Source organism: Arvicanthis niloticus, chromosome 17 (genome assembly GCF_011762505.2).
Source record: "Arvicanthis niloticus isolate mArvNil1 chromosome 17, mArvNil1.pat.X, whole genome shotgun sequence".
Classification (NCBI taxonomy): Eukaryota; Metazoa; Chordata; class Mammalia; order Rodentia; family Muridae; genus Arvicanthis; species Arvicanthis niloticus.
In genome coordinates, this window is record NC_047674.1 from 12,284,988 (window position 1) to 12,303,498 (window position 18,511).

Below are 18,511 nucleotides of genomic sequence, written 5' to 3' on the forward strand. Positions count from 1 at the left end.
AGGGCTTGAGAAGCATGGACTCTTGAGACCCCATCGCTCTGCTCTGGCTCCCAGCAGCTGTGCCTCCTGAAGGCCTCATGGAAAGCCCAGAGAAGGCTGCCCTGGATGGGCCCCTGGACACAGCCCTGGACCACCTCCGTCTAGGCAGTACCTTCACCTTCCGGGTGACAGTCCTGCAGGCATCCAGTATCTCTGCTGAATATGCTGACATCTTCTGCCAGTTCAAGTGAGCCTGTTGTCTATGCCCTGGGATGCTGGGAAATAGGTATTCTCCTGAGGGGTATACAGCCCACTTAGGCTGTGCTAGGGGCTTCTCGGTCTCATGCAATGCCCAGTGAGGCTATGGGTTCTTGCTGCAAGTCCTTGCCCCAACTTCCTCTTTTTTCTTTCAGCTTTATCCACCGCCATGATGAGGCCTTCTCCACTGAACCCCTGAAGAACACCGGCAGGGGACCCCCTCTTGGCTTCTACCATGTTCAAAATGTAAGTGCTGGCCTTAATCCCCAACACCCAAAGGCCTTAAATGCTAAGGTTAACCCAAAGGCTAAGTTTGATTCTCCCTTTCCATCCATTCTCTCTCCTCCGAATGGACTGTCCTAGAGGCTGTCTGGCATCAAATTGTTGAACCTTCAGTGCCATGCTGGGATGTTGACATTACAGCTGGGTAGCAGGGGATCAGTAATGGTTTTAAAATTGGAGCCTTGGATCAGTGTAGAGCTCCTGAAAACTGCTCACAGTGAGCCTTGGGCAGGCATGAAGACAATATCTAGAAGTTGTAGCTGGGATTTGTACTAAGAGCTGGGCCCGGAGTGTGGGGTTTTCATAGACACTGAGAACTTCCAGATATGACCTGTGCTCTCCCCCTTTTCGGTTTAGATTGCAGTAGAGGTGACCAAGTCCTTCATCGAATACATCAAGAGCCAGCCCATTGTGTTCGAGGTCTTTGGGCACTACCAGCAACACCCATTCCCACCTCTTTGCAAAGATGTTCTCAGGTCAGCTGCCTAGGTCACCCAGGTGTCCTTGTCTCCAGTCAACAGAGATCATGTACCTCTGACCCCTACTTAGCTGACCAAGATGGTCAGAGTATGGCCCATGCCTGCCTCTCCCCTTTGGAACTGGATTCTTTAAGGACCGTGTTGTCAGAACTTTGACCATTAGCTATGCATGGGAAGCATCCAGGGGATAGCCAGGTTTTGCTGCCCACTGGCCACTTCTGGGAAGGGAATATCTGCCTGACTCCCTCATGCTTTTTAGTTTCCAAGGGTGGGGACTTGGAGGAGAAAGAGGGGTGGGGGAGGCTTAAGAGGCTGGGGTGTGAGGTTCAGGTCCCTATAATTCATCTCAACTGAATCCAGAAGTTGGGACAGGAAAAGTAGTCATCCCAAGGCCTAGAGATGTGTTGACAAGCCTTCACTCCTCTCTCCCTCTGTCTCTTGGCTGAGCAGACCTCACAGCTCAGGGATACACAGAGTCTGGGAACAGGAAAGGCAGCAGAGATTATTTGGGGCGCTGGGTCCCTGGGGCCTTGTAGTGTCTCTAGGATGATTCAGGGACCCTAAAGATTTCTCCTCTCCCATCTAAGTATGTACAAAGACCTGGGCTCTTCCTGGGCCCGTGGAACACAGGAATGGGCGACACGTGGGTATTGAGAATAAATATAGGGGACACATGGATATGGGAACATGTGGTTATGGGGAGCACATGGATAGTGGGGATATGTGAATATGGAGACAAATGAATATGGAGGACACATGAATAGGCTTCTTGTCATCCTTCCCTGCCCTGGGCTGCCCACTCTATCTGGGACTCACAGACACCAGCCCAGGTCTGATCACTCTGCTTTCCTCCACAGCCCCCTGAGGCCCTCACGTCGCCACTTCCCCAGGGTCATGCCACTATCCAAGCCAGGTAGGTGAGGGTCTCCTGAGTCCAGTGGGGGCAGTGAAGGCCCACACTATGGCTGCAAGTGTGGTTGAACCTGGTGTGAACGTAATGGTCTTCCAGGCTGCAGATGCCATAGCAGGTGTCTTCTGGCCTGCTTCCTGTCTGTGCAGGGTATAGCTTTTAGCTTTGTGCTCTTTTGGTCACACCAGTCCATAAGGGAGACATTTAGAGCCAGTGTCTGGTGGCGTGATGAGCACTCAGAGGGGATTTTGTGGAGGAAAGGCTCAGAGCAGGGGCTATGGACAGACATGGCTGGGCCCAGGAATACTGGGAGACGAATGCTGTCAGGAGGTGGACAAATTGGAGGGCCAACGGAGCTGAGTTTAGGGCATGCTAGGCAAGGTGTGGGTGCTGGCAGAACGTACTTGGACTGATACATTCTACTGTAGTCAAGGGTAGTGCAGGTAACAGGCCAGGCAGAGGGGTCCTGCCCATATGATAGGGCCTCTGAGCAAGTGTCTCTGCTGACTTAGTGGTGTTTAGAGTCAAGCCAACACCCTCATACCCAGGTGCATAAAGCCACGTGTTCATCCCTGAGTGTAGAGACCATAAGTGGTCACACAACTGAGACCACCACCAGGTTTCTCACACCTGACTGCCTAGAGCTAGGGGTGACCTGGTCATGGGTATGCCAGTGGGCACCTCTTTGGGAAAGTTGTTGCCCATGCAGCCTTTAATGCCCTCTTCCTGATGCCCCATTACAGCATCTTTTTCTTGTCTTCCTAGTGCCTGCCACTAAGCTCAGCACGATGACACGGCCTTCCCCAGGTCCCTGCCATTGCAAGTATGACCTGCTGGTCTACTTCGAGATCTGCGAACTGGAAGCCAATGGCGAGTGAGTGGGTGCCCACTTTGCCCATGTTGGGCAGCAGCTTGGGGCCCACGAGGAAGTGATTAAGGAATTGAGTATCGGAATACTGGAGGCAGTATTCTGATAGCAGCTGAGAATTCAGTGGTTAACTTGAAAAAGGAGGGTCTCGGGGCTCTGAGCTGATGTCTGGGGAGGTCAGGGACCAGGTTCTCCATGAGTGTCCCAAGCTCGAGGCACAGTACGGGAGCATTACCAGATCACTGGGTGTAGATGGCTGACTTACAGGGATGTGGGAAATATGAGACCCTGAGATCTGTTGTAGAGAGCCAGCCCAGAAGGACCTGACTGTGTGCACTGGGTTACTTGCTCCCGAAGGGGTGGTCAATGCCCCCCCCCCCCCGTTTTCAGCTCTGCTGATTATGAGAGCAGGTTCTGTGCTACGGGTGGGATAGAGAAGGGGCTGTGTCTCACCATCACCATTTTTTTCCAGTTACATCCCTGCTGTGGTGGACCACCGTGGAGGCATGCCATGCATGGGAACCTTCCTTCTCCACCAGGTGGGGAGCCTTAACCTGCCCACTTCAAAACTTGCCCCCTGCCCCAGAAGTTACATTCCCCAGTGCCGACTGACTGTTCCCTCTCCTGGTATGCGGCAGGGCATCCAGAGACGAATAACTGTGACACTGTTGCATGAGACAGGAAGCCACATCCGCTGGAAGGAAGTGCGAGAGCTGGTTGTGGGTGAGTGGGGCAGGCAGAGGTTGCCTTGGGAGTGGACTGATTTGGACAAATGCCTGGGTTCTAACGCCAGCACTGCCCTGAGATGTGTGGCTCTGACTAGGTCATGAAGTCTTTCTGTGCCTCTTCAGCTTGTCACCAAAAGGTAGAGCCTTGGATCTGTTATAACCTCAAATTTCTTCCTAATCTGTGTTGCCCTTCCAGGGTTACTGAGCCACAGCTAAATAGCTTAAAGCAACAGACAATGTCTAGGTGTCATAGTTCTGGAAATCAGGGTGCTAGCAAAAAGCATGCTGCCTGAGACACTGCAGGGTCCTTCTCTGCTTTCCCTGGCCTTGGGAGGTGACTGTAGTTCTGAATGTCCTTGGCTTGTAGAAGACTCTTCCAATCTTCTGCTTGACAGGGTGGGCTCCATGCAATTTTTTTTTTGTACCAGGCATGGAAGATCAGGCTACTGCACTCACTCTAGGATGACTTCAGCTTGGCTAATGACACTGTAGCACACTGTCTTCTCAGGAAGCTGTGCTATGGGGTCAGGACTCTAACACACCTTGTTATGGAGGGCAAGAATGTCTTTCTCGGTGACCTCTTCTTTTTAGCTTTGCCAAGATGTCCTTTAGACTCTCATTTGGGGACACAGTAGATATCCGTCCCAGTATGTGGCCCCTCTACCCTTGACCATATCTCTCTAGAAGCTTCTCCCAGTCATGGTTTTGATGACCAGGTAGGTGGAAGCCAGAGTGATGTCATCCTGTGCCCCCTTTCTGCAGGGTTGTGGACAGTTGGTCTGGGTACCAGGATGGACACTTGTATTTTGCAACTTTTGTGTCAGGGATCAGGAAAAGCATAAAACCAGATCCTATGGGAGGAATTCAAACAGTGACTCAATTCCAAGACTAAGGTCAGGCCTAGCACCTAGCTTCTGAACAAAGCTTAACCTGGAGAGGGGCAGCTCTGCTGCCTATGCTGGCACCCAGGGATGTCCCATCCACCATGTCCTCCAACTCAGATGGGCATCCCAGCCTGCCTTAAGTTTCATCTTCTTCCTCCTGCTTTTCTAACAATGCAGACACTAAAGGCTGCCGATTTGGGGTGGCAATGAGGAAGTTAAATGAGGTAGAGAGATAACTGCTGTGATCCAGTCCCATGCAGGTTATAGGTGAACCCCAAGCCTAGCATCCCTCCCTGGAAGGCATGGGTCTTTTAGGCCCTACAAAGTGGGTATTATGGAAAGGGGCCAGCAAAATGGTGGAAAGACAAGAGACCCTTTGAGGGATACAGATGATCCTAGCCTACTCCCTAACTCCCTCTTGGTCCAGCCTAAGTATGTCCATCAGATCCTCAGGTGAAGAACTCTGTGGAGGTCAGTACCCCAGGGCTGAGCATCTGCTCTGGGAATGCTCTCTTTGTCCTAAACCCTTCCTGTCACGAGAATCCCAGACACTGGAGAATTGGGCATCAAGAAAAGGCTGGCCGAAGGACCCTAGATTGCCTCCTCCCAGAATCCTTGTGCTGCAGAACTTCAGGGAAGTGACTAGACTGCAGGGGAAGAAAGGGAAGCTGCTCACTCTGTTGCCAGAGAAGAGGACTTAGGAGCCATCTGTGTGCTCCTTCAAATGAGCAGAGACTTGCTTCCAGGATGAGGAATTATGAAATGAAGCATCTCTCTCACAGACAGATGGTCTTCCAAAGCAGGTGTCTCTTGGGTTCAGGGAGAGTGGCCAGTACTCAGAGTGTATACATGCTCACTCCTTTCGTTATTGATATTTTTAAGCACAAAATGGGGCAGGGCCATCCCCCTCATCCCCCTCTTGCTTAGGTCTCTGTGTCCCACAGGTAGCCTAAGCTTGCTAAACCAGACAGCTGAGATCCACCAGAAAGTGTAATTATAGCTGAAATATAGAAAGCCAAGCTGGAAGGAAACAGAAGGGGAAGGCAATGGCCGTGTTACAGGGACCACCAGGACCCAGCCCTCAGCCTCCCTGTCTACTCTGGTGCCTTTTACTTCATGGCTCATAGTCATGTAGGGAATCCACGTGCCATCATGGCTCCTGTCCAGAGGTCTCGGCATACTACAATCACTAGGCTTCCTAGGCACTGACACCCAGACACTGTCCTTCCCATAGGTCGCATCCGAAACACCCCAGAAACTGACGAAGCTCTGATTGACCCCAATATCTTGTCCCTCAACATCCTTTCATCAGGATACGTCCATCCAGCCCAGGATGACCGGTGAGTACCACAAGAAATGTGGGAGGATCACAACCCCTGCTGACCAACTCCCACACAGGTCAACCGCCAACCTACCATGGCCTCCACTGACCCAGCTGCTCATGCCATGGCCAGCTCCAGGCCTACCTGCCCTCTTTCTGACACTGAAGGAAACAGTGTAGCGAGTGGTGGCCCATGGGCTCCAAGTCTCTCTGCTCACTTGATTGCATGTCCCCTTTTCTGGTTTACACACTCATGCCATCACATCACCTAACAGGGAGCCAGCATGGGCTTAGAACATGAGTTAAGTCCTGTCCCTTGGAGTTTATGGAGAGATGGTTGGTGGTATGGGGTGGGAGACTGACATGCAGGCCATGGTTCTGAGGACCACACTGGTATAAACAGGTCTGAAGTCTCTGGGAGGGGTCCCAGGAATGGGTGGTGATAAAGAAGGTTGTCCAGAGCCCAAAGAGCTGGCAGTCAAACAACTTGGGTATAGAAGTGACTGTGGGTCACCAGTTGTCATATGCTTCTGGTCACTTTCCAAGTGCCAGATTGTCCCATCCTTATCTGAACAGGAGAGGGGTAAGGGAGCCCTAAGATGTTCTTGGAAACCCTGTGGGGTTTGCCAGGGTACATGGGTGTAACAGAGGTCTCACAAAGGCTGCCAAGGGCCAGGCACTGCAAGAGTCACCCTACCAAGGAGGATGCCCAACAGGACAAAACTGCCCAGGACATAGTCTTCCAAGGATTTGTGGTGACGTTTAGCAGGGCCTGAACCCCAGCCTGGCTCTTCCCCAGTAACTCAGCCTGGTGCAGTGCCAAGAAGCCAAAAACTGACCCGGGAGCTACAGCTGGGGCTATTTGTGGAAGCATTTTTTGAGGGTGTGGCACCCTTAGAGAGTCGAGGGAAGATCATCCCTGTGAGGAAAGGGTTGTATGGCCCCAAAATCCTGGGCATGGCCTGTGTTCTTCCAGCTCCTGAGTCCAGAGCTCCACTTCTTCACAGACAGCTGAGGAGAATCTAGTAGACATCCTCCTCTCTCAGAAGCATAGCGGGAGCCAGCCAAGAGCAGAGCAAGGCTAGGCAGCAGTCAGGACAGTGGATGGAACAGGACAGAGACCCTAGCACACACGTGGCTCTGGTCCTCACTCTGTATTTCTGGGGGCGTTTTCTTAGGAACATGGCACTCTGAGAGGTAGGCTGGAGTTCACAGCAAGAACTAGAAGGGAGCCAGACTACCACACGAACCGGGATTTAGAGCTTCCTCTGGTCTTCCATCTCTTGCTCTGTAAATGCACCCTGCTGAGGCAGAGAGACCACTACTGCTAACATGAGTGTTGCCCATGAGTGTGGACCACTATGCCTGGGCGTGGGAGTTGAGGACCATAGAGGCAAGGGTGGGGGTTGGGACAGTCTGCCTGCCAGTGAGTGCCAAAGTGATGTTTGGGGTCTGGGAGTGACTTAACCCTTGGCCTCTGACAATCCATTGCAAGCATTCTGAGGGGAAAGGGTGAGTGGTGGGATCAGAAAGTCTGTGGACAGGTTGGCACCTCTGGGCTTCCCTTCCTACTTGTCTCCTTGGACTGAAGACCTTGTTGCTGGTGTTCTCCGTCAGCTCCCCACCAGCCCAGATGTTGAGGTGTCCTTGACCCTGGCTAGGTGGAGGTGACTGGGAAGTCAAGGCTCATTGTTCCTAAGCTGGAGCTGCAGAACTTTGGTTAAACAGGCTCAGCCATGGCACTGAAGTGACTAGCTTCTGTCCTGTTCCCTGTCCAATCCCACATCTAGGCTGGAGGCCCTGGGTGCTGGGAGAATGGCAGACATAACAGGGGAGCACAGATGTGGCCCCTCGCTTGGCTCCTGCCCTTGCTGTTCCTGCTGGTGCAACCCCAGCTCTCCTTACCCCCAGAAAAGTCTCAGGCACGCTCCTCAGCCCATGGTCTCCTTCCCAGGGCCCACTGGGGCCAGCTTCCTGTTCCCTGGACATGGCTGACATCCTAGGAGCCTTTGTGGGCCAGGCTGCCCTGAGATCAGCCACTCCACAGAGGCCGAGGCTCGGGCCTGGCCTAGCTCTTCCCAGGGCCTCAGGCTATCACGCTTTGCCACACCTGGGCCTCTTCCTGCGCCATGGTCCCTGCTTCGCGGCCTCCCTGACCCTGAATGGGTCTGCCAGCCACAGGCAGCCCCCTGCTGCTGCTTGCTGCTGCTACCCCGCTGTCCTGCTGCCCGCCCGCCCGCCCGCTGCAGCCCTTCACTAACGTGTGGTTGTTTGTGTTTTGCAGGCAGTTTCTTGATTCGGACATACCTAGGTACCATTTCTGTCCCTCGGTTTGATTTCAGCCTCTCCCTTCCCTCCCTCCCTGGTCACCTACACAACCCTGAACTTTTAATTTCCAGCTTTTTCAACTCATAACTTGCTCTCCTTCCTGTTTCTCCCTCCTTTTTAATTTCATTTCTTTGGAATTAAGTTCTGGTTTTATTTTCATGTTCCTCCCCTAGTCCCATCTTCCTGGCTGAGTCTCTCCTGCCTCCTCTGGTCTTCTTTCCTGATTTTGGCTGCTTTTGTAGTTTTCTGCCTCTGTAGACACTGGCTGGCCTCCCGCTCCTCCCACCCCAGCCTTGCCTTCTATGCCGACCTCTAGCCTGGCCACCAGTGGGTGCAGCTATCTCCCGCATGCAGGCTGGACAACCCAGCTGCTGGGCTGCACCAGCTCACAAGGGCCAGACACTCCCTGCAAGGGGCCATAGCAGGCAGAGCTGGGAGCATGGGGAAGGGGCAGACAGGACCCACTGCCAGGAGACTCGAGCTCCCATGTGCTCCACAGCTGCCCAGGAGCCCTTTCCAGGCCAAGTCAGGAAGAAAGGCATCCCTCTATCTTTGCCACCCCTACCATGGCCTTGGCCTTGCCTTTTGGAAGTGGCAGGCAGTAACTCCATGAGAAGGCTAGCAGGCCTTTGAGCATGCCTTGTATCCATTTCAGACTTGCTCTCGATGCTGAGTCCTGGTAGGGGAGATGGCTGTAGCTTCCTTTCACCTGGCTTGAGGAAGTTCACACGCTGGCTCAGTGACTACTGGAGAAGGACACCCTCCAAGTCTGGAGTCCATACTGGGTCCAGGAAGAACTTGGGGAGCTGCTCTGAATGGGAAGCCAAGGTGTCGGTCACCTCTAGACAGTTGCAGAATGGTGGCCAGAGCTTCATGGCGGTCATCTCATGGGTCAGCTTTCTTAAAGTCATGAGTGCTTAAACCTTGAAGCTCCACCACCTAGACAGAGCTCTAGAGAGAGTGGGCACAGCCAGGACTTCAGGCTGTGTCCTTGTTGGGTCACAGCTGCAATGGTCATCGCAGATAACATTCATTTGCTATCTTGCCTGGATACCTGGGAGTGAGGGCCCCAGGAGGGGATCCTACTGGTGGAGCTGTGGCTCGGTCAGGCATTTTCTCTGGGTCATGAGTGTAGGACACTTCTGAGTTATTGAGCAGATCTCTTTTACATGCTATGGGTCAAGAGTTGAGTGGACCCTCCCTGGGAGACCTGGGGCTAAATGAGGCAGAAACCTCATCACGAGACAACTGAAGTGGTGGCCACACTCAAACAGGGGACACGGCCCTGCCAAGCCTGGGCATTTCTGATTTTCTCTCTCTACCAAGATCAGCTGAGTGAGCTCACTGGAAGAGGTAGCCTGTGGGCTGGCTCTGGAGACAAGTAATCTATGCTCAAACCCATACAGAATCCAGCTCACATCTGCTGGTGGCTTCTATGTGTTTGAGAGGTCTTCTTGGTTAGGCCAGAGATAAACATCTAGTGCCCTCAGGAAGCTTCTGGCTATGCAAGGAGATGCTGGCACTGTGCAAAGGAGAAAATCTGGTCTCCTTCTCTTTGAAAGGAGTTTCTTCCTCAGCACACAGGTCTCACACGTTCCTTCATGTGCATCTGGGTTTGACCTTCCCATAACTGTCCTTCGTATTCTAAAAATAAGTTTGATAGTAACAGGCCTGGGGCTTGGCCTCTTGGGAAGGAAGGAAGGAAGGAAGAAAGGAAGGAAGGAAGGAAGGAAGCAAGCAAGCAAGCAAGGCTGGCTAAGAAGGGAGAGAATGAGTCCTTAGACCGCTCCACAGGCCAGGGATCCACGGTGGTGGCTAGTACTACCATCATGGTCATGAAGGAGAGAAATCTCATCCCATGTGATTCTAGGACTGCACAGCTGAGGGAGAGGCAGGCTGAGTCATTTGTTATCTAAAGATGGAGAGCTGCCAAAACCTTCTGGAAATCAGTTCACCACCACCACCCCGCCCCCGAGGATAGAGAGTAATGGCGGCTGCAGGCTGTGACGAATCAGCTGATTCATGCAGAGCTCTCAGCTCAGACCCAACACTGAATCTCCCATTATTGTCACGGACAGTGGCATTTGTGTAAAAGTGCATAGCTCATGAGCAAATTCATGTTTTCATCCTAACAGCTGAAGGACCACACCAAGGATCCACCACGGTGGGTCACACGTGGAGCCTCCATGAGAGTTGTGGTGCTAGCTCGGGTGTTTGCTATTTACCCACATTTTATAAGACATTCGATCTGACATTCCACCCATCCTGTGCTCGCTCCTTCCAGTGGCCTCACACTCACTTGAATGGGTGTAGGGGCCGACAGGTCCTTCTGGAGCATCTGTAGGTAATAGAAGAGCTAACGGGTCTTGGTGCCCTTATCTGCCAGGTTTCAGAATCATCTTCCTAGTGCTTTGAGGGTTCTCTTGCTTCCTGGAGAAGGCCATTGCGAATGGTCTCATGGAAACCTACTTCCCCGTCTATCTTCCCTGATATATTGTGAACCGATAGCGTTCGCTCTTTCAGTAATCCCTGAATCCTGTGAGCTGCATCTGGATTGACATTAGGAATTGTGGGTCTAGAGACCCAAAGCCTATTGGATACTCATTTACCTGCCCCCACTGCAGTGCTGACTGAGCAGGCTCTGTCCTTGCCTTGAGGCCCAGGGATGTGGGTAGTAAAGCGCTTTGTATCAGGATCCAGCTCCTGAACCTCCTTGTTGAGGGTTGGGCCCAATGGAGAGATAGCACCAGAGTGGAGGAGTTCAACCAGGCTGGAGGTAGAAAGGGGTCCTATGAATACAAGAGGAGAGTCAGGGGCAAAGGGCTTGGCTGCTCTCATGGTCAGATTAAGCAACTGACCAGAATTTCCTTAAAGGTAGGTCTGGCCAGAGTCCTCCTTCTCCAAGGATAGTGACTATCAAGACTGGGCCTGCAGATATAGACCAGTCATGAAATAAAGGCTACCTTCCAGGGACAGAAGGCATTATCAGCTCTGGCTGCCTCTGCTGGGCTGTTGTTCCAGTACCTACCAGATGGATCTTGAGTAGACTCATACTCGGTTTTCCTGGGTTCCTGTACATTCTCGTGGTCTGTGAATCAGGATGCAGCTGTCTGCAACTACATAACCCCTCCTTCTAGTCTGTTTGCTGTGAGCTTCTCAGCTCACATCCTTGACAGGCTTCATACTCAACAGCACTTCCTTCTCTGGGATGCCCTCCTCACCTGCTTATCTTGGATCTTGCCTTTCCCTATCTTGATCTGTTGAATATGTCTCCAGGTTAGACTTCAGACTCTAGCTTCATAGTTCCCCAAAGGATGGGACCCTTGAAGGAGCCACAGGTGACCTTGAAGGGTGAAGAAAGTAGGCTAGGATAATCAGGACCTAGTTAGAGGGTTGGAGAGCTGCCATTAACCCACAGGGAGGGTTTGAGTGCAGTTTGCTAAGGTGCCTGATCCAGCCTCCCCAGGGTGTTGTTTTGGTGACAGCAGTTCACCAAATGGTTGTGCTGGGAGAGGGTCCAGCTGCATGTGGCCACTGTCTAGCCTGGGCCATCAGATCTGGGGCTTTGGGTGGGATCTGTGCTTGACTGTGTATTGTGTCATACCCAGACCTTTAACACGGGATCTCCAAGGTCAGACTCAAGGTCATTCTCCTGCTCTCAGTTTGCCAACAGTCAAGCCTCATGAGGCAAGAAACTGCCCTGCTGTAATCTTGGGGCTAATGATGGAGTCATCGTGTGAGATAGTTCCCTTGGAGGACCTCAGTCTCCCCTTCTAGAAACAAACTTCCCAGGGCACACCTGGGTTTCTGGCCAGTCTTAGGCCTTGAGTTTTATATTTAGATCCTCAGAAAATCCACTTACAATGATACCTACTTTGTCTGCCCTATGGCTAGAAAACCTTTAAGATTTAAGGGTCGAAGACATTGAGGCAGTTTAAATATACTTTGATAACCATCAGCAGCTGACGGAGAGCTTTGCCAAAGAGTGAAAACATTTATTTACCAACGTGCATGGGAACTCACATTGTCATAGTAACCCACGGGCGTATTCAGAGAGCATGAGGCAAGAGAGAGTTGTTGTAAGGATTTTTTTTTTTTTTTATCACACCAGGTATTTTGAAACAGTAATCTTTAGCCACAGTGATCAATACCAAGAGACGTCAGTAATAGGTCGAATAGATACCGTAGCAGCACATGTGCAAGCTCATGGTTTTTTGACTGTCTCGTGACAGTCACTTGCAGGCAACTGTGGCGAGAAGCCTCCTCTGTGGCTTTATCCTTTGTCTGTCATAGGTGACAAGAGGGAATCTATGTCAGTCTGACAGTGTACTCTTCCTTTCACAATATCACAGACAGTAGGACCTGGTGTTCTGTAGAACTTGATGTTTAATGCCCCCTGGAGGCCAGGCAAGAAGTGTATCTACCTTTGAAAGTATCAACAGGTAGATCTGGGGCCTCGCTCCCATTGCTGATCCAGTTCTTCTGGTCAGACTGGGAAATGCATGTTCCTAATTTACAAACATGTGGCGGCATGGGATCACTTGCCTAGATCCCTGCAGCCTGGCTGTGATGATGGTGGAGGAGGACGGAGGTAGTGCTCCATAGCACCCACTGCCCTCTCTGTGGGCAACACTTACATAGTGAATCTGCAGTGCTCCTCACATGGGTCGTCCTCCACCTGAGCACTATGCTTGCTGTACCACAGGTCTCAGTTTGGCTGTCCTGTTTGTAGGCAGGCCTACAAGTGCAGCTGTGTCCCCCTGGGACAGAAGAGAACCACTCAGTAGGTCTCCTGATGTCCCTCCAGGTCAAGTGAGCAAGTTGGAAGCAGGATATTGCCTGGAGTTCCGGGCTATTGCAACCTTGGGCTCTAGTTATAAAAGGAGCCTTCTGGCCACTCTTCTGAGGACCCTGTGTTACCTGCCCCACTCTCTGCGTGGTGCAGACTAGCCATTTCACACCCCTTCCATTAGAAGGGGGTCCTAGGAATGCCATGTCTATGGGGACACCAAGGGAGTATGCACAGTAGATGGGGGTTCAGGTGGCACCAGAGGAGCAGTTTCTGATGGAGGTACTTTCCCTGCGCTAGGTCGGCTTCCTAAGCTATATTTGAGGATGATGGGCAGCAGAAAGGTAGCCAAGGCCATCTGAGGTCAGCTGAAATTCTCTGCTCACAAGGAGATACCACTCAGAGTTTCTTACACAACAGTCTGGAGTGAAGCTCAAGAATCCACGTATTAACAAGTTCCTGAGTGGTTTAGGGTTTTATCTGTTTGGACTGCCTTGTGACCAGCCACTATGGTCCACTGTGGGTTGGGGGAGGTTGGGAGACTTCCATCTGGAGAAGAACTCTTGCTATACAAAGGCCTCGTGTCACGAGAAGCAGTAGGTGCATGTGTGTGTGCTGTCTCTTCTTCTGGAGCCATTAGTTCAGCCATGGAGAACCCCTGTCAACTTTACTTACTTCTACTGGGAGCCACATCACTAGGTACTCTCTTGTCCATCCTGTGGAGGCCTCACAATGTGGCTTAAGTTTTGACCCTGGGATGCTGGGTACCCATTTCCAAATTGGCTAAATGGCATTTAAGGAGTGGGAGGCTATGTGGAGGAGGTACAGGCCTCCCCTGAGTACCTGATGCCCAGTGATCCAGAGTGGACCCTGTACTCCATGTGGAGTGAGCTTCCACTGTGGCTTCCAAGGGCCTCCCCATTGTCCGTGACCTGGGCTTTCTTACATAGGCCACCTTAGCTTCTCTAAATTCTGCTTTTCTGCCTTATGGTTGATGGTAATTTTTCATGGGTCCCACATAACAGCCTGCACGTTTGGCAGGTTCCACAAAGGCAGCTGTTCCTTTGCTCCGTCTCCACCACCCCCAGCTTATACACTCTTGGGCAGAGTAATTTTCCTCAGCAGAGACTTAAGGGACACAAGGAAGCTCCAGGCCCTTTGTTTACTGATTTATTTGGGGCATCACAGTCTGTGTCCCATGACCATATAAGTCATGGTTAGTGGAGAGTAAAGGCTAGTCACAAGGCCCATGATTGCAGCACCCTCCCCCCTCAAAGGACAGCAAATGACCTCCAAGGCCAGTGACCAACCATCATTTGGAAGTGACTTGCAAAGAACTTCATGGTTGTATTGATCCTGGAGCCTGTTTTGTTTGGCCACCTGGCCACTGGAAGATGGCACAATGCTTGAAAAGTTTCGGTCCTGCCACAGAAAATGGTCCAGATGGAATTATACCTGCCTCAAGTAGGCACCCCTCACTCAAGCCTACAAAGATATTCCGGCATGCTGGGGTTTTCAGAGTCCTCCATGCACTCAAGGGGCAATTTTGTTGTCTCTCATTTGGGCCTGGACTAAGGCCACTTTAAGCCCAGCTGGCAGGAACCACTGAATTTCCAGGAGTATCCCAGCTGAGCTCTGAGACCACACTGGTCTGGCCAGACTCATTCCTCTGGGTGTTCCACTCAGGGCAGAGAAGCAAGGGTAGGTCTGGGGCTCAGTCCCTGAGGAGGAGACTAAGCTCCAAGTGCATAGCGGGGGTTCTGTCTACACAAGCACACATGCACGCACCATTCAGGAGCTTGAAGGAAAAATGATATGGATGTAAAAGTTCAAGCAAGATGTGACAGGGCTGGTCCTACCCTCACGTCATTGCAATGGTGACCCTGGCTCCAAGATGTCCCATGCTAACCCCATGCGCTCCTCAGTCACGTGTTCTGAAGGACACCTTGTTGCAGTGGGAACAGTTACTGCCCTGTGTACCACAAAGGAACAGTACAGAGATATATAGTTGATCCTTATGTCATAGCTGGAAGCAGCTTCGTGAGGATATGGGGTATCTGTGGGGCCGGGCTGGGGCTCCAGGTGGCCCCTCAGCAGCTGTGCTGGCCATGGAAGGACTGTTCTGACGTCTCGCTCTCTTCTGTGTGTGTGCGTGTGTCCTGGCTGCGCCCTTAGCGTTTCCTTCGGAAATGACACTAGGTACAGGCACCATTATCTCCTGTCCTCGCTTGCTCCACCCCCTCTATCTGTTCCTTCCCCTTCTCCTCCAATGCTGCCTGCTCTTTGCCCTGTTCTGGTTGCCCGCTCTCTCCACTTGCCTTAGACCTCTCCTTAGTGATATGTGTCTGACAGTGGCCCTGTCCAGCCTGCTTTGTACCATGTTCCTGACCTATTGACCCCACACCCTATTCCCTGGACAGTGTCATACAGGAAGAAAGGCAGCACCAGCCAATCTCTCACATGGCCAGGCACCTCAGGGAGCCTGCTGGTGTCCTTGAAAGGCCTGGCCATGAGGTAGTGGGAGAGTGCTGCCACCTGGCCTGTAAACTGTGTGTCTTTGAGGATGCTTGGAGGAAGTGGGACTGTGGAGTGGCTATGCTATGAACTGGGGTGAATTCTCTCCTGGGAAACCCTGAATATTTAAAGTAAATGAAACATACTGTCGCACACAGCCATCTTCCAGAGTAGGGGCCTATAGAGATTATAGTACAGGGGTCCCCATGGTAGATGCAAAGTCCAGGGCTCCTGGTAGCCACCCTGAACTCTTCTGGGTATATCTGGGCCCTGCTGACACCCAGCTGGAGATAGGGACAAAGGATAGACCCCCAGGTTGCTATTCCCATGGCACTGCTCTCAGGACCCCATGAGATGCTGCCGCTCACAGGCTGCTGTTTCCACTCCAAGCATCCTCCCCCAGGGCCTTTTCCTGGCAGCGTGAGTCTAAATGGAATGGGTGGGCTGAGGAGGGCTTGGCTAACTCGGGGAGATCCCTGGCGATGCCTCCTTGCTCAGACTTTGAGGCTAGGGCAGCTCCCCTTCCTTCCTCTGCCTTCCTTCCAGGCCACACTGGAGCAGAGGAAGCTGGGGCTGCCAGGCCCCATGGCGGCCCCTGCTTGGTCCTCAGTCTGAGTGTGGAGGGGTCTGCCCTTCTTGATGCCACCCAAGCTTCCCAACCCATGACTCCAGTAATCTCCCTGCAGTTCTCCTCTCTCTGTGTTTGTCTGCATGTTCCCATTCCCACTGAGAGCATCCCCACACGTTGTCTGTTACCCCATCTGCTTTCTTCTAGGACCTTCTACCAGTTTGAAGCAGCCTGGGACAGTTCCATGCATAACTCCCTCCTGCTGAATCGTGTCACCCCTTACCGGGAGAAAATCTACATGACCCTCTCTGCCTATATTGAGGCAAGGCACCTACACCCACAACACCTCCTACAGCTTGAGGGGCTTGCAAAGTAACACTGAGGTCCATGGACTCTACTCTCTTCTCAGAGAATGATTCAAGTCCTTGAGTAGACACATATGCTTTTGATGACAGTGCTCAAAACTAGCACACACCTATGGATTTAGTGTGTGGATTTCAGCCTTGAGACTACAGAATGGCTGCAGCACCACCAGATATTGCATCAATATCCCCCAAAAATGCAAAAATAGAAGCCCTTCACTGCCCCTCCTACCCTCAGATTTGCAGTCAATAGGTCATGGCCAGATGTGGGTTGTGGCCCTTCTCGGAGGCACAGGGAAAGACTGGAATGTGCTTCTGTCTGGACACAGTAGCGAAGGAGAAGTCTGGAGAAGGTGGGAGCCAGGCCACCTAAAGGGCATCACTTCTCCATAGAGCCAAATCACTCTAGATAACAATTGCGGGCTGCCTCGGTGACAGTGATGCCGCCTGGGAAATGCTGGCAGGGCTCTGACCCCATACTCAGGGCATATCTGCTGTGAGATGCCTACTGGGCACAGCTGGGAGTTAGCCAGCATCTGCAAAAAGGAATTTAAATTCTCACATTTAAATGTGAAAAGAACCAAGCTCTGCCTTGATCTGCAGGAAGATTTCAGTTTGTGCCCTTGGTTTATGGTTACATAGCCAGGGAGCAGGGTAGGTCTAGTGCCCTGCAGATCCTTGTCTTTAGTAATGGGGTGGGGAACAGAACCCTAGGAATCTAGTCAGGGTCAGGAGCAGGCATTAGGAGTCTTCAGTAGCACGAGTGAGGATAAGGATGAATGGACATTGAGCCTGGTTGAGCTGGGGCCTGGGCATTCTGGACCACTCTATGCCTATGACCTCTGTCATATAACGCAGATGGAGAACTGCACCCAGCCAGCTGTCATCACCAAGGACTTCTGCATGGTTTTCTACTCTCGTGACGCCAAGCTACCTGCTTCACGCTCCATTCGCAACCTGTTTGGCAGTGGGAGCCTTCGGGCCACAGAAGGGTGAGCTCACTAGAGTGGGCAGAGGAGGGGGTCTGTGCATCAAAGAGGGGGACTCACTAAGTGCTTCCTCCCGTCATGGGCATATTGAGAACTATGTTGGACTCAAACGCAGCCTTGGGCGTCCCCCCACACCCAGCAGACTGACAGACACTCCTGTGTAAAGAAGCCCTTAGCTCCATAGCACAGACTGATAGGGTGGGGATCAACTTCCTAGCATCCAGGTTCCTGTCTTCAGGCGCCCCTGCTGTGATGTGAGTTCAGTGGCTTTGCCAGACACTAGACCCATCTTCCTCCGTTCTTGCCACTTCCTGTAGCTTCAGTGGTAGGGACTGGGCCAGAGCCACAGGATCCGTGAGGCCCTCTTCAGCTCAGGACAGACCACTAATCTACCACATGGAGCCAGTGTCTAGGCCACACTGGCACAGCTTGGGGATCAGGACCCAGTGGCCAGCAAGGTCCATCTCTATGAGAGGGTTGTGATGTGACCTTGGTGTAACTTGTGTCATAGTATGGATAGGAGGAGGGCTTCTCTGTGAGATGTGAGGCCTGCTGGAGACTGATGGTGTCTGGTCCTGAGGAACTGGCAAATATGTTCATGCCTCTGTGTGCCCCAACTCCCCAAGGAGCTCCAGCTTCCAGATGGGGTCATTTAGTTCACAAAGCTGAGGTCCGGCACAGGGACTGCAGCTCAGGGTGTGACATGCCACAGTATGAAACAGGCTATCTGCCTCAGGCCTGTGGTGAGATCTGTGCCCAAACTGAGTCAGTGGTGGTGAGCTGTCCCTAGTCTGTCTGTCTGTCCTCATAGCTTTGCCTAGTAACAGTGTGTCCCCTTCCTCCGCTCCCTCAGCAACCGTGTGACTGGTGTGTATGAGCTCAGCCTTTGCCACGTGGCTGACGCAGGCAGCCCAGGTAGGAGACTTTCCTGATTACTCTGTGCTGGGGCATGTGTCGGGGTCCTGAGGTGTCTGGCTTGCTTGGCCTTCCTGACTTGACTTCTGCTAAGTTGGGAGCCTTACCTGCAAAGTGCAAGTACTTTCCCTCCAGTCTCCAGAGTGTCCTCAGATGGGAGGGCAGAGAGGAGGAGTCAAGTTTGCTGGTTGCTGTGACCACCTATGTCATGGTCCCATGGGAGAGGGACTACTAGCTTCTTATGTGTAAGGTCTATATGATCCTGTGACCTCAGGGTGGACCAAGGTCCAGGGGAGCTAATCTTAAATCCAGAAAGGAAAGAGCTTTGGCATCTGTG

The 18,511-nt window shown here is 52.2% G+C and overlaps 1 protein-coding gene across 13 annotated transcripts in view; it reads left to right on the plus strand.

The window, feature by feature from the left end:
• Window positions 1-18,511, plus strand: part of Kif1a (kinesin family member 1A) — an 87,292-nt gene that overhangs the window by 60,942 nt on the left and 7,839 nt on the right. For 6 of the 13 annotated variants that reach the window (XM_034521524.2, XM_076914724.1, XM_034521529.2 and 3 more), the window contains 12 exons: window positions 58-226; window positions 393-483; window positions 877-995; window positions 1,856-1,911; window positions 2,674-2,782; window positions 3,249-3,315; window positions 3,415-3,499; window positions 5,623-5,728; window positions 7,994-8,020; window positions 16,116-16,230; window positions 17,129-17,262; window positions 18,113-18,174. In XM_034521524.2, the coding sequence (XP_034377415.1) occupies window positions 58-226; window positions 393-483; window positions 877-995; window positions 1,856-1,911; window positions 2,674-2,782; window positions 3,249-3,315; window positions 3,415-3,499; window positions 5,623-5,728; window positions 7,994-8,020; window positions 16,116-16,230; window positions 17,129-17,262; window positions 18,113-18,174 (1,140 nt within the window). Of the gene's footprint in view, window positions 1-57; window positions 227-392; window positions 484-876; window positions 996-1,855; window positions 1,912-2,673; window positions 2,783-3,248; window positions 3,316-3,414; window positions 3,500-5,622; window positions 5,729-7,993; window positions 8,021-15,001; window positions 15,026-16,115; window positions 16,231-17,128; window positions 17,263-18,112; window positions 18,175-18,511 lie in introns of all 13 variants that reach the window. The other 7 variants (XM_034521526.2, XM_034521532.2, XM_034521528.2 and 4 more) reach the window with 2 other exon arrangements.